The 15,529-nt window shown below is 44.0% G+C and overlaps 1 protein-coding gene across 3 annotated transcripts in view; it reads right to left on the bottom strand.

Annotated features, from left to right (window-relative positions):
* The window catches only part of FAM219A (family with sequence similarity 219 member A), a 93,326-nt gene that overhangs the window by 12,662 nt on the left and 65,135 nt on the right, over positions 1-15,529 (bottom strand). For all 3 annotated transcript variants that reach the window (XM_059491842.1, XM_059491840.1, XM_059491841.1), the window contains exon 3: positions 1,498-1,600. In XM_059491842.1, coding sequence (XP_059347825.1) covers positions 1,498-1,600 — 103 coding nt within the window. The remainder of the gene's footprint in view (positions 1-1,497; positions 1,601-15,529) is intronic.

Genomic DNA, 15,529 nt, shown 5'->3' with positions numbered 1-15,529 from the left:
TTGCTGGTGTTACCAGTCAGTGGCAGACAGACTGAAGCATTCAGAGGTGCCCAGATGTCCTTAAGTGAAATAAAACTGAGCTGGCTGTTTGAAATCTTTTGTCAATAGGTGTCACTGCTCCGCTCTTTCCACCGGCAGCTTGGAAACAACAATCTCTCCATGGAAAATTTGCTCATGTTACAGGTAGATACCTCTATTTATCCCACCTTCTCTCCCTTATTATCTTCTTCCACTAATTTCAGTGTTTCTAAACCTCTCAAGCAGCAAACCTGCTGCCATTCCTCTCAGGAAGCTAGCTTGTGCCTATTGTCAAAAGAAAACAAGCTTTTCCAGAATGTACTTGGAAGATAAGGAGGACCAGTGGGCATGGAAAACCCAGCTGAGCACAGTTCCTGAATTTCTTGCTGCCATGAAAGGTCTGGCTCTTTTATATGGCCTCAACACCTGAACACAGAGTGGAAGCAATGCAGCATATTCCCCATATGTATTTCAGGGGCTTACAACTAAAAGTTGACTAGGTCCTGTCAGGATTTATGACTAATATTTTGGGTCTGGGGAATTAATATGAACAAGAAAGCTCATCTTTCAGATGCATTGCATATAGAGGCTCTGACCTGCAGGTCTATTCTACTTAATATATGGTAATCCAGGAAACTTTCCCCTTCATCAGTAAACATCCAGCATTCCCCAGATTCCTCCATCATTTTAAGTGAGGTCCTCCACTAAAACCTGCCACCTTTCCAGCAGCATGCAAAGCATGCAATCCTGTGGGCTCATGGGGTTTCCTCTTTCCTGAACATAGGTAAGTAATACATTAGTGTACTGAAGTCTGCACAGACAAAAAAATAGAAATACTCTAAAAGAAAATATTCAGCTCAGAATGTCTTTGTTTACAGCACGTAAACCTCACTAGACATACTGCCTAATACTCTCTTACAGAGCTCCTTCAAAGCATCTCCAGCAAAGTGTGACCCTGCTGTTCCAAGGGTGGAGAAGGTATGTAGAAAATCACACAGAGACAGATTATTTACAAGCCTTCATTAGATCTGTCAGTAGCAGAACAGGTCACCATCAAAAAGGAGCAGTGGAACTTACAGTGACAAAGGCAACCAAAGCAGAATTAAGCTCTAAACTAGTCTGTGTTTAATGAAGAAGCACAGCTCCTCTCCCACTGGCAGGATCAGGTGCTACCTGAGACTACTCAGATCCTGCCGGATGGCTCTATCAACCCCCTGATTTTGACCTGGCTGGGCTGCCTCTGCCTTCTACAGGCTGCAATACCTCTGGTCCTGGGCTCAAGTGCTCTTGCATCTTCCCAGGGGCTGGGATGCAACACAGCCCAGAGCATTTGGGGCTGCCAGCTCCAGGAAGGACCATCACTGTTCTTGCAGTGTGGCTGGCAGAAGGCAAATGCAATGAACACTGTCCCTGACCACCCCAGGACCATTAGGGACTGCAGCTCAGAGCACAGCTGTGAGTACTCTTCCAGTCCTTTACCTTGTTCGTGCCATCACGTTGTTCTTCTTGGGCTGCTGATTAACTGGGCTTCCCATGTTGCCATTCTTCAGGGACCCCTTCCGAGCCAGCTCCCTCTGCTTCTCTGCACAGGAGATAGGAACGGGAAAAGCAAAATTAGAGCAGCAGCCTAGCTGGCAACCACAAGAAGAAACCCAGATCTGGTAGAGGCAAAAGGCACAGCAGAATTAACAGCAAAGGACATGAGCTTGCCACTTCTTATGAAGGGATGCTGTAAAGGCTGGATGAGCTGTGTTCCACTTTCTCCAAGATCACCAGGGACTAAAACTAATCTACCTTCACTCATAGCAGCCTTTTGACAGGGAACACACTAAAATCTGGGTCTCCAAGACCCATAAGGTCTTGGAGCTTCTGGATGAAACCCAGCTGAGGCAGACAAGAGGCACAGACCTTGTGGCTATCTGCAGCTAGTTTCTGCATGGACTCCAATACCATGCTGTACTAATATGACTCTGCTTCTAGCAGGGATGGGAACCCAGGCATGTATATAAATTGATATTAAATTTTCTGATTGAAAGTCCTTCCTTGTTTCTTGTGGAGGATCAGTTGCATTGAGTTACCAGCTAGTCACAAAAGTTGAGCTAACTGCCCCAACCTCATCGTGTAACAGCAGGCAAGGCTTGTATGGAAAAGCTGAGCTTAGAGCCAGTAAGGCAGGAATGAGAACAGCTAAAAAAAATTCTCCAGAGTGTGAGAAAATGCTAGAAACTACTTTTGTGGCATGCCTAAATAACAGGTGTACCAGACTGCTTGCTGATAAATCTGAATAGTGAATTTGTTTTGGTTTGCCCTCTCCTGCAATGTGAATTCTGTTGTTGGGTTGTGTTTCTTCTGCAGATTTTATTTCCACTTGGAGAGAAGAGCAGCTTTTCTCACTTGTTGTGGAAAAGCAGCATGCTTCTACAGCGTGCAAGTTCAAGGTGAGCCAACACTTTCCCTTCCTCACAAGTCAGAGCAGGGGTACACACATCCAAGGCTCCCTTTCTTAATGGAGAAATAAACAGCAGGGATACTTGGAGATTGTTATGATGAGGAACATAGAGACAAGAATACATACACTTGCAAACCATACCCAGCCTGCTCCTGCTGACAGCAGAGGTGAATAAATGCACACAGAACTTGGCACGAAAAGGATTGGATTAATAACTCACTCTGGCTTGAGCAACTTGAGACACTGATTCAGGATCGAAATCAAAACCTTAAATCAGAGTAATTTCTCAGTATGGAACTTGGAAATGCATTGGTTACCTCTGTCTCCAGAATAAAAGACTGATATTTTGCAGGCCACATGAATTTTGCTGTTCAGAGAGAGATAAAGCAAGACTATGAAGGCAAATACCTACAACACGAAATACAACCTGATTTCCACTCATCTCCATCAGAAGCTCCAGTGCTGACCACAAATACACAGCACTGAGACAAGCTGCCAATGCTTTATGATGCTGATGAAATGGTTACAGAGGGCTGAATACACTGTGAGTGCAGGTGTCATGGCTTACAGCAATCATCAGCAGGGTTTCTGGCTTTTCACTAATTTTCCAGACAGAAGCTTCCTTCAAGAAGCAGGATAGAGCAGAGAAGGTTGGGAAGGCATGAAGCAGTTTGTGTTTGCCTTTGACATTACAAAACACGTTCAATTAGGAGTCTGAAGATCCTGTCTGATGATTAGCAGAATCACTGTGTTGGGTGATGTATTCAGTTCGTGTGCAAGTTTTTGGTAGTGGAGGGTTGCACAGGTGGGTTCTGTGAGAAGCTTCAAGATGTTTCCCTGTGTCTAACAGAGCCAATGCTAGCAAGCTCCAACACAGACCTGCTGCTGGGCATGGCTGGGCTCATTAGCAATGGTGGTAGAGTCTCTGGGATAACACAGTTAGGAAAGGGGGAAAAATCCTGTACAACTGCAGCCAGACAGAAGAGTGAGGGTGTGTGCAGATACCCAGGTCAGTACAGAAGCAGGAAGAGGAGCTGCTCCAGGTAGCAGAACAGATTCCCCTGCAGCCCATGGTGAGGCACCCCTGTAGCCCCTGGAGCTCCACAAAGGAGCAGAGATCCATCTGCAGTCTATAGAGGACACCACAACAGAGCAGAGTGCCTGAAAGAGGCTGTGAACCTGTGGAAAGCCCATGTTATTTCTGTGTTTTCACTCCTCTGTCCAGATGAGTAGTAGAAAAGCTTTGATTGGCTCCTGCTGTCCAGCGAGGGTCACCCCACCACAGGTAATCTACTCATCTCCATGCTTGAGTGAAGCAAAGCAGCAGTTTTCTGTTTCAGTGGAGAACTTGGAGAATACAGACAGCTGTGCTGTCAGTCTGACTCACGGGGGAATTTGGCTGCACTGGTTCCACTTCAGCTAATCCTGGATGTTGTGTCAGAAGAAGAACACATGGAGCACGTGAGTGTGTGTGCGAGGAGGGGGTCCAGGATCCTTCTGACACCCCTATACTGCTCTGAACAGCATGAGGAACAGCCTTTTGTCTGGATCTGCCAACCACATCACATCTTGCTCCTCCTTTATTGTTCACCTTGTCACCTCATCTTTGAGACACTCTGTCCCTTATGACATAAAAATCATTTCAGAGAAGATGCGTCTGCTTAAAGAGCAAACTATTGCTTTCCTGCTAGCCCCACACTATCCTGTGCTGCTTGTTGACTCCATCTGTGTCATTCAGCATCTCCTCCAAGTGCTGCTTCAAAGTAAGCTCTGCTGGTGACAAGACAACAGCCAAGCAGACTGTGGAGCATTCAGTGAGGCAGGGAAAACACCTAAGTAAAAAGTAGCAAAGGAAATGCATGCTGCAGACACAATCAGCACCACAAGTGGCCCAGCCTTGTGTCCTGCCTGGCAGTGGTCTCCTATTATAGTTGCCTGCAAAATTAATAAGAAGGTGCCCCAGCATGCCAAACACTCAGCAAACTGTTCTTGTCCCAGTATTCACTCACCTTATCCAGGACATGTTAGAGGATGGATGGACAGACAACTGCATGCTGACAAGTAACACACATCCACACAGGGAGCCTCTTTGGGGAGAGTCAAGAGGGGGCTGAATTCTCCCCTTATCATGGGAACATCTACTGCCCTAATGAAAGATTTCAAGCACTGCTTGAGATGATTTAGTGCAATCTAAAATGGTTACCTGTTCAACTGGCAGGGTGTGTCTAGCTGCTTTCTGATGAGAGAAAATAGTAATGGACCATGGGAAGCAGAATGGACTTAACATGAATGTGTCTAAATTAAAAATCAGACTTGAATGAATCCTTAAAATTAGTTCTCTGGTTTCAGCATTTAAACAAAATCATAATCAGTTTTAATAACACTTCCAAGGTTTTTTAATAAATTAAATGCTGAACAGTTTGTTTGGAGCATGTTGCTATGTAGGGGTGGGCTTGCTTTTGCCTACTATCTTCCCCAAATGAGAAATGCCAAAAGTAGTCATATGCTTGAGTCTCCTGCAGAACTGCTCCTTTTGTGACATGAGACAAAGCAGACAATGCAGGAATCTGGTGAACATCATGCTGTACTATGCTGAAGAGATATTTGAAGAATCAGACACCCCAAATCCCCATTTTCCATTTGTCCTGAGATAGTGGGTGAGTCTGGCTATGATCAGACATGGTGGGTGGAGAGTGGTTTAGGATGCCATTGTCACACTGTCACTGTGCTTGACTACCTGCAGCCCCCTCAGCTGAGGCAGCCTGACTGGCACAAACACTCTTTTATGGCAGATGAGGCTGATTTGCCTCCTTTGCACTGCGGGGGGGAACAAGCAGATGCTGACTGCTCCAGTCTCTTTGCTGAGAGCTGCTGGCTGGGCCGCAGTAACTCAACTGCTTGTGAACCTGCCTGACTAGGAGAAGATGGAGCTTCCTGCTATGGGGACAGTGCAGTGTGGACCCATGGATTTGCTGAAGTGGCAAGACAAAGAGAAATTAATCCAGTGTGATAGAACTGTATTTTTTCATTTTCAAGGTTGATGAGATGAGATTTTGCGATGTATTTCTCTCTCTGTCTCCCACAGTCAGCTAAATTGTTTCTGAGGCTGAGGACTCTGATTCCCTGATGAATTCTAATTTCTCAAGTAAGCTGAGAATTTAAATTGCACACTAAATGAAATTAATACGTCTGCTCAAATTCTGCTGAATGATGAACAGATTCATGAGCAAATTAAAGGAGAAAGAATGAAATGCTGTCTACAGCTTCTTCAAGCCCAAGTCTTGATTTCAGTTCACTTGCATCGCTTAGCTGGGGGACATTAGCATGAATCTAGGTAACACTGAAATCTTCTCCACCTTTCACCTCTGACAGACAGTACTTGTCAGGGAGGACTGTGCCACTGCTTGGAGAGGATTTCAGGGTACATACATAAATTTGGGCTTTGCCTGCAGGTTGCACGGAAAGGAAGGTGTAAGGAAGTTGTGTGTTAGGACCACGCTGATCCCAGTGCTCCCTGCAGTGTAAGTATGACCATGTGGCTGGCGTTAGTGCAGATGATGGCTGTGCCTAGCTGCACTGAGAAAAAAAGGCAAAAGAAAAGTGATTTTTACTAAACAGGTGTAGAAGAAACAAAAAGGACCTATCTGTGGCCAGTCCCCTAAAGTGAACATGGGGACTAAAGTTTCAAGCTGATACAGGCCAGGCATCAGCACTGATTACTCACGACATTGGAATAAGGATATCGTTTCACTGGTTTCAGAAAAGACTGTTCAGATAGCAAGGGTCAGACTGCTATGTCACCCAACTACCAACCTGGGTGAGACACAGTATTCTTAGCTGAAGCATGTCATTTTCTTGACCCAGACAATCTTGGGGAAAATAGTGAACTATTTTCTAGTTTCTTCAGCTATATGAACTGGTTAGAAAGAATCAGTGCATGAATCTGTCTTCCAAGGTCCCTCTAGGACCAGGTTTTAAAGATCAAATAGCAGCATTTCCATATGTTCTGTTTATCTGGCTGTTGTTCTGTGCCTTTGGCATGGCTGAGAAGTGGCACAAACAGAAGTGGGCTGGGAGAGGTTCTAAGCTCCCTTCAGCTCCCAAGAAGGTCTCATCTAGAACTGGTAAAGGACCTAGGGACTACAAAGTCAATGTTTGTATCTGCTGTGTAAGGATGCAGCCCTTAACTTCCTGCATGGGAGCCACTATCAGCAGCAGCCAGGGCACTGCATGCACAGCAGGGCAGGGCTCATCCTGAGGTAGTGCTCAGCTAGAATGCTGCCTGGGCAAGTTACTGAGAGGTTTTTGAGGGCCTGGGTGATTTTATTTTGCACTTCCCTTCAGAAAACATGCTCCAGAACATCACATATTCCTTAGCACAGAGGAAAACATGTAAGGGAGTGCTCCAGTCCCAGCCAAAGCTATCATCTACTTAAACCACACATCTCCAGAAGTGGCTTTATGTTCCCAGTAGCATGTCCTCATTCCCTAGCCATGCTATCCCAGCCTCACATCTCATGTTTCAGACCCTCATGTGATTATGGGAAGGAATGGCTTCTCTGCTTCTGCCCACTATTTGGCTTAGCCCCAGAAGAGAGCAGATAATTTCCTGCAATGAAAACCTCATGGCTGTACACTTCAGTAAAAAAAAACAAAACAAAAAAAACCCCAAAGTAACACTATTTTGAACACAGAGAGCATTTTACCTCTACATGGCTTAATACAGTAGTGAATAATCTTTGTAAAACATTAAATTGTGTTTTACTGCTGGTAGAAACTACATAACTGGTTTAGCTTAAAGCCATGTAGAGGATCTGTGGCAGCGGGGGAGCACAGAACCAGGATTCCTGCTCCCAGCCCTCTGCTCGAGCTGTCTCTGCAGCCATTTTATGCAGACAGGTTGCGAGCGTGTAGCAGCAGGCAGCAATTAATCTCTCTTCGTCTTTCAACACCTTTCTGTACTGATTTCAAAGGCATCTATTGTCGCAGCTCCTACCTCACAAGGGCATTTATTTTGTTCTCATTCAGCATGTGCTTTTTCACTTAATTTTAAAGGATTGAGATTTTTATTCCTAATGGCTGCAAAATATTGGATGGAAGGATTTCATTTATCACTGTCAAAACTGGAATATATGAACAGCACTGGTGATATTTAAATGTAATTTTTTTTCCATTTTCCACATTTACCTTCAGAAAGGGACTTGTATGGTGTTTTCATTTACTTTTCAAAGAATATTTTACCTGCCAGCCAGAAGAATAAAGTTAGATATCTGGGGAAGCATTTGCATCCTGACAAGCACAGCTTGATATTTCTGTTTACAAACTGATTTCTGAAAGACCTAATCCATAAAACTGAGCTATGCTTGCTTTTAAGATATTTTAAAGGGACAAAGAGAATTAATTTACTTAACCTGGGGAGAACGTCTATAAATGCCCCCTCATTAGTTTTACTCAACTGAACACAGGTTTAAGTCAAAGCCATTTGCTTGACCTTGCTAAATGGTATGACAGACAAAAACAAAGGGGAAAGAAAACCAAAAAAGGGAGACTTTTAAGAGCAATTTAGCTCTCTTCATTTAAATAATTAAATTCATTTAAAACATCACTTATGCTATAGGCACAATCTACAGACACACAGAGGTAATATTAATGCCTACATCACATTTATTATGAGTTCTGATGTTCTGTGAAGAAGCATTAAGGTTACTGGTGCATGTAGTAATGTGATGTTTATTCAGAAGAGTGGTAGTACAGACTTGCTTAGCTGAATATTCACAGCATTTGGTTACACAGGTTGCCATCATACAGTGTCTATTTGTATTAAAAAACATTCTTAATAGAGTCTGACATCAGTAGGCTTGAACTGCATAGACACTTAGTCAAATGTCCACCCTTTCATGCCAAAGGTTGGTCTATGGGAGAGCACATGTGTTATACTGCCTTCATAAACCACAGATTTAAAATAATAATAAAAAAGCTATTTAAAATATTTGAATATGTTGTCATTGTGAAAGCTTTCACTGACTGGCAGATAGCCCTGCTTGGAATGACTTATTGAATTCCATCAGTAGGCAAACAAATAAAGCCCTAAGTGATAATGCAACAGGCAGCACACAAGCTTAGAAGGGACTCACAGCCTGCTGTTTCCAGCATTGTGCTTGCAAAGGACTCTTGGCCTTTTCTTTTACCAGCACTGAACTGCAGCTGACAGTAAAAGCCATGTTTCTGGCTTTAGTTATCAGCAAAAATGTATATTTGATCCGTTTTGCTTTATCATCTGCTGCATTTGGTTTCCATGAACCTATGTACTTCAAATGAAATTCTGTATTTTCTGTCTAGTAAGATGAAAGCAGATGGAGACAGGTAACTAGGCTGGTTAACACGACTGTTTTCTTCCCGGGAAAAGTAAAGAAAGAGAGTCAATAGTGAGCAGTATTGGCAGGGCATGTCACCTCCAATTACTCTGCTCCCCAGAACAGGACTTTCAGGCATTTTTTCACTGGAAGAATTGCCTGTTTACTATGCAAATCTACAGGAGAACAGGATATGCACAGCTCAGGGTGCCTCTTCCTGCTATTCAATTAGTGAGCTGCAGTCCTGGGTACTTGGCTCAGCTGGAGCTGTCCCACACGGCAGCCTGCTCCCCTAACAGGATTACTGACCTGATCCCTCCTCCGAGGGGCTGCCACAATCTGGAAATTTGACATACGGCCTCAGAGCTCAATTAGTTATTTAATAAGTTTATGATTAACCAATCTGCCGATTAAGCTTTCATTAATTAGGTTGGTGGGAATTCTGTTTCAGACGGATGGTGGACTCTATTGTCTCAGAGCAGGGTTGGAGAGCCCTTGTGTTTTGCATGCCCTGGCATTTCTCTTTACTGCTCCAGAAATGCCTGCAAAAGCAGATGGAGACAGGTAACTAGGCTAGTTAACGCGACAGTTTTCTTCCCTGGAAAAGGTAAAGAGAGTCAATAGTGAGCAGAGTATTGTCAGGGCATGTCACCTCCAATTACTCTGCTGCCCAGAAGGGGACTTGGGTGGCACCTGGGGCTGCTGCCAGATCACTGGGGCAAGGTGACCCTCGAGGACAGCTCAATATTGAGGCCTGGTTGTTACACCTGGAGCAGTTCAAAGGCTCCTGCTCCTCTCTTCTCCTCTCTTCTGAAGTCTTGCAGATGTAAGGAGGCAGGCAGGGTTTATCCAGGACAGCTGGAGACCTTACAAGTACAGTTTCAAAGGGCCTGGTCTGTCATTTTGGTATTTTGACTGGGGTGGGTGGCTCACCTCAGAGGAGAGTGGGAACTCCTTTCCTCTTTCTCTTTCTTTAAGAAAGAGTTTAGAGAAAGCTCATGGCTTCATCTCTGGCTTTGTTCTGTGGTTATTGCTCTCATGGATGGGGCTCAGTGGATGCTGCAACCTGCTCCCTGTAGGATGCCTTGGCTGAGAGGGCAGGGTGCTGCCACCTTCCTCCTCCGGGCTGGCCCCTGCTTTGGTAGAGAAAACAGGACTGGGCTCAGGGATTATCCCAAACTAGCATAAATTATTATATCTTTTCCCATCTGCAAGGGATGCTCTGTCTTCTTAGGCAGAGCTGGTATCTTTGGGTGTTAGACACCAGAGGATGGCAAAGGGGATGGCAATCAACTGTTTCATGTTGCTTAACGTCCTCATGTCACAGGTGCAAGGCTGAAGGTTTGGCAGCTGCCTTCTCCTTACACCTCTCAAAAGGATTGGTGACAAAACACAGCCATGCTTCTAAGTGGCAGAGGGAAACAGGACTGGCCAGAGAAAACTCAGGCCCCTGCTGAAATCCCTGAGAAAAAGTCTTGAAAGACAAGATGAAAGACAAAATTCTGGCTGTAGCAGCTTTAAGAACTGCAGGAGAGGAAGCAGGGCTGGGGAATGAAAGATGCCCTCCCTACTGCAGAGCCCTGCAGCTGGAAATCAGACATGTGCACTGCTGAGCTGCAGCCTCAGTCAAAGGGGCTTGGAGAGCTCAAAGGGGCTCAGGGAAAGCCTTGCTCATGCTGAAGAAAGCAGTAATGTGCTGGGAAAGATGATGACAATTTTTAACACAGATCTGCGACATGACAAGTTTATGTCATGGTTTAGTATTTCAATGCTGATGTTTTTCATGCTTTTGTGGCCCTTTTTTGGTGGGGCAGTAGTGCTCAGAAGAAGTTTGTTACCACAAGCTTCCAGCTGCTGGCATGTCCCTTCAGGGCTGAGGTTATGGCACTGTCACGCTAGACCTGCTCACCACAGGTAGCCTCAAAGCAGAAAGGATGGGTGTTAAAGCACTGCTGTCTTGAGCAAGGTTTTACATTGCTTTTGGGGGCCTGTAAGTGGGAATTTAGGCAAAGGGGAGGCGGGTGTTAGCAAGAGTGAATGTGAGCCCCCTTCTGTCATGCCTCACACTACTGATCTTGCAAAGACTCATGCCTTTTGATTGGCAAATGGGCCCACCTCCTTCAAACAGCTGGCAGGGGAGGTTCCTGATTCTGCCTCCCAGCTGCCTGCTCTCAACACCGTGGCACTAAATGAGACTGCTGGCAATGCTGCAGCTGCCAAGTCCCTGCTATCTGACCCTCTCTCCTAAATGAACCACTGAGGCAGAAATTCTGGCAGACCAACGTTTTTACCTCCCTCCTGAATGGCCAGCTGTATGCACTGAAGGAAGGGAAAAAATCCCAGCTTGGATTTGCTTATCAAAAGACCATTAGCTAAGGATTTTCTAAAGCATTTCTAAAAGAAAAGGAAGGAGACATGCAAAAGCAATACAAGAATTATCATAATTTTTGTACTCCTTGCATGCCTGGGTCAGGTATATGTTGGGCCACAGTGAGCACATGTTCAGCTTCACTTGGCACATTTGAGAGCTAAAATTGCCAACTGCATACAAACATAAGGTTTATTGTTGTACAGCTATCTGTTTGGCTGCCTGACTGGAGCTGTGGTAAGATGAAAGGAACAACAGAGTTGTAAGAGTAGAAGAAAAGAGTAGAGAAACAGCCTGAGGGTGTCGGCAAGCAAGGCTTTATTGCAGTAGAGCTAAGGGACTAAGGAGTGTGCATAGAAGACACAGTGGCTTGCCTGAGGAAATTAAGACAAAAGAGAAGCTGTGCATAAGGACTACAGGCAGTTAGAATGGTGGGTGTTTCAGTGATGCACAGTTCCTTTTCATTACAATTTCAGTTTGAATTATCTTTCAATAATTAAGATATACAACAGGCTTTAAACTTTTGTATATAGAGAGACCTAAGCACAGTGAAAGTGGATTTAATGACAAAAAAGGGAAGTGAAGAGGGTCAAGATATAAAAAGGGCTTTTTAAGGGTCAGGGACCTTATTAGGGGCTTTATAAGAAATGACTTGCCTTCTCTTCAGTCAGATTGTGTCACTGGGTGGACAGACAGAGGTGAAGAAGAGATGGTGGGAAGATCCTAGCTGGTTGCTGATGGAGCAGGCAGAATGCGCAAGGAACAAAATCCTGCAGACCCCAAAAGACATGACAGCAGGGAGGTATAACCTCAAGGCATGCTGAGATTTTAGAGAGTCTTTGCAAAGATGCAAGCTTGCTCTGTGTTTCTTTTTCCTATGCATTCTCATAAAAGAATCTAGTTTTCCATTTATAATCTGATTTGAATCAAGAACAGAGGTTTCCATTGCCAATCAACTGTATGCAGGTTAACACCATCAACTGTTGTCTTTTTTTGCCTCATTATTTCTCTCCACACAAGCATCAGGAACTTTTAGGTCATACTGTATCTCAAATTACCTTGGGGACAGAAAACAAAGGCATCAGGTTTATCTGTCCTTAAGACAACTTCACTTGTGAAGTGACATCAGAAACTCACTCTGAATTGGAATGTCTGCAGGAGAGATGTCTGCAGAGAGTGGGAATGAGACACTGGGTCCCCTGAGGGAAGAAGTTCAAGTGCAGGGAGGATGGAGAAGATGTGGTGTCTACACACAGACACATGGATGTTCAGTGACTCAAGTTTGGAATCTCTTTCTCTCACACTGTGCTGGAAGGAGCCTGGTTTTTGCCAAGACCCAGATGGAAACAGCATTAACACTCAGCTTTCCATACAGCCTCTCCACCCCACTGATGCTGGCACAGTCAGTGCTGAAAAAGGAAAAGCTGTGAGCAGAGGGAAAGCAGGGCAGAAAATATTCTCTGCTTTCTTTGAGGCTTCTAACAGCTGCATTTGTGAGGTGAATGGAAGGCTAATAGCAGGCTTCAAGGAATAAAAAACCTTTAACTCCTCTTCAGCAGAGGTATGGAGGAAGCCCATACCTTCCTCCATAGGAATGGGCTGACAGCTGACAGCCTTGTCCTTTCCAGGGATGCCACTAAAGCCAAAATCTAAGGATTTTGGGTTCCTGGGATCTGAGGAACTGTCTTTAACAGAGCTTCTCCTTGGGCAGTATGTGCACTGGGAGAAGGAGAGTAAGGTTCATAATTTTCTGATCACTCAATAAACAATCCAGGAAAGCCATCTGATTGAGGAGACATGTCCTGACTTGGAACTCATAGGGATAAAAATGAGAACAAACAGAAAAGGAACTCAAAGTAGCAATTTTCTATCTCCTGCATCTGTTCCCTGAGTGTCTGAAGTCATATTGACTCGGTCTGATGACAGAAACAAGGTTTCTTCCTGCCAGGTCTCCAGGGTCCACTAAAATATAAAGGAAAGCAAGCTGCATCTCCTCCCCTGACCACAGTATGACAAAGCTGTCAGAACAGCTCTGACAGTGTCAAGCCTGCAGCAATGTCTGCTGAAAAAGCCACAGAGAGCCACTGCTCTTCTACATCCCTCTGGAGAGAACTGTACTGGAAACCGGAGCCAGAAAGTATTTTCTTCTGTGAATTTAATTTATTTCATGCTTAAAAGCAGTGAATTGGAATAAACAACACCTCCAACAAAGTGTCCCTGCTTTGTCTGTTCTGGAGAGGGTGCTTTGTAGTGGCAAATTATAGTAACATGGAGAGGTGAATTTGGGGGTTAAATCTAACACACCTTGCTCACTGGTAAGGAAAGAGACTGTGGTGTTTGTACTTTACTTGCAGTGTTAAGTGCACTCTGCTTACTTTGGCTGACCTTGAGAAAAATAGTACTTAGGATTTACTGCTGGCTTCATAACCTGATCATATGGAACAGACCTCACGAAGGTCAACCAACATCTAACAACAGTGCAAGGAGCTGGAGATGTGAAGTAAAAGTGAAAGATAATAGCACACGTCAGTGGTAGATAGTGCCCAGGGGGCACTTTCTGGAAATCTCTGGGGACCACTTGAAAACAATTGGGTCACTTCAACACTGCTGGACTGGCAGAGGGATCTGTATGTAGCAGACCCCAGAGGCTATGACGGACTGTCCTGAATAATATTTTTTTTAGTGATATTCGTTTACAAATCATGTACTTCTGAGTTTTAGTTTTTAGGACCTCAAATATTCTCTGTTTAATTTTTTTACAATTCTGTGATCCTGCCTCTGAATTATAGAGCTGGTCTGTGAGGTCTGGCAAGTTGTTCTTTTACTGCATCCTGCCTTTGAAAAGTTTTAGTATTGTTCTGTAACCTTGTTACATGTTTTGTTTAAACAATCAGCTTTGTTCTGAACTCTTGGACCATGAGGGAGTATTTATTTTTTCTGGACATCAGTTTGCTGCAGACCAACATTCACTTTTTCCCAAGGCAAGCTCTACACATTTAACAGTCTTGAACACCTGCCCACTCCCTCCACTCCTGCCCTAAAATCTTCTTAAGAAGATCAAAATAGTCAACCTCATGCCTTTTCACATTAAAATAGTCAACCTCACCCTCCAGGATGGATTTTAATCTTCTTTGATTCAAATCCATTCCCTCATTCTACAGGGAAAAAAGCATGGAATTCATAAAGGAAGAAATGTGGGATGGAATGACTCATTTGCTTTTGTTTTCTCCTGTGTCTTCTTACATTATTTGTGGCATGCAGCAGGTAGGGATCTGTGTGTGACAACCAGCCTCTGGGTCATGATCTCTTTCTGCAAATCCCCTTAAAAATCCAGACCACAGATGAAAAGAATCCCTTTGCCAATCTAAGATAAAAGTGTCTTTCCCAAAGGCTAGTTGAGACATGACCAACACCAAGAACAGCTCAAATTGGTCTAAGAAATGGAGATGTTGCACAGCCGCCTTGAGACTGTCACCTCACACAAACACATGCATGAACACTTTAATTTGGTTCTGCTTTGTACACTCTATTAGTGCCCTGTGCTAATGCCCCAATGTTTTGCTAGGACACAGTAGGTAGAATAAATCAGCTGCTTGCTCATATTACAAAATCATTCAGCATTGAGGAATGCAAATTAGGAAACATATCTGTAAAAGAACCCATCTCCTTGTCTCTGCACTGGAATCAGTAAGAGATACAAGCAAAAGAGAAAATTAGTTTTAACATGTTTTTAAAATCAATCAAGAAGGTTTGGTGAATTGAAGAGAAAAAAGAAAAAGAAGTAATTAAAACTTAAAAAGAACATTCATAAGAGTGAAAATCAAGCAGCAGTTGTGTTTTTCTTGTTTACCAGGGGACATATCAGAGGACTGCTTTATACCAGTTCATGCAAGTCACCTAAGTCTACCTCTGCAAATCCAGGAATCCAAAGGTCTAACTAGACAAAATGGGTTTTTTTTTGTTTGTTTGTTTTTTGGGGGTTTTGTTTGTTTGTTTTGGTAATGAAAAAGCAGAAAGTACATGATATCTTAAAAAAACAACCTGGAGTCCTAACCAGAAGCAGGATCACAGTTTTCTAGTCCTGCTCAAAGCAGCGTCAACTATGGGATCAGACTGGGCTGCTCAGAGCTTTATTCAGTCAGATTTTCAAAGCCTTCAGGGTTGAAGATGGCACGATCTCCCCAGGAAACATTTTTCATGCTTGACTGTCCTCATGGTGAAAAAGGATTTCTGTAAGGTGAGAAAAGTAATAGGCTGGGAATGAAGTACCCACTGATGCTCCAGACAATTTACTGCCAGCTCAGGCATGATGCGATCATTCCTCAATAGCACAGAGGAAGT

Source organism: Ammospiza nelsoni, chromosome Z (assembly GCF_027579445.1).
Source record: "Ammospiza nelsoni isolate bAmmNel1 chromosome Z, bAmmNel1.pri, whole genome shotgun sequence".
Taxonomy (NCBI): domain Eukaryota; kingdom Metazoa; phylum Chordata; class Aves; order Passeriformes; family Passerellidae; genus Ammospiza; species Ammospiza nelsoni.
The sequence above is the reverse complement of the archived record's forward strand: the minus strand, read 5'-3'. Positions and strand labels throughout refer to the sequence as shown.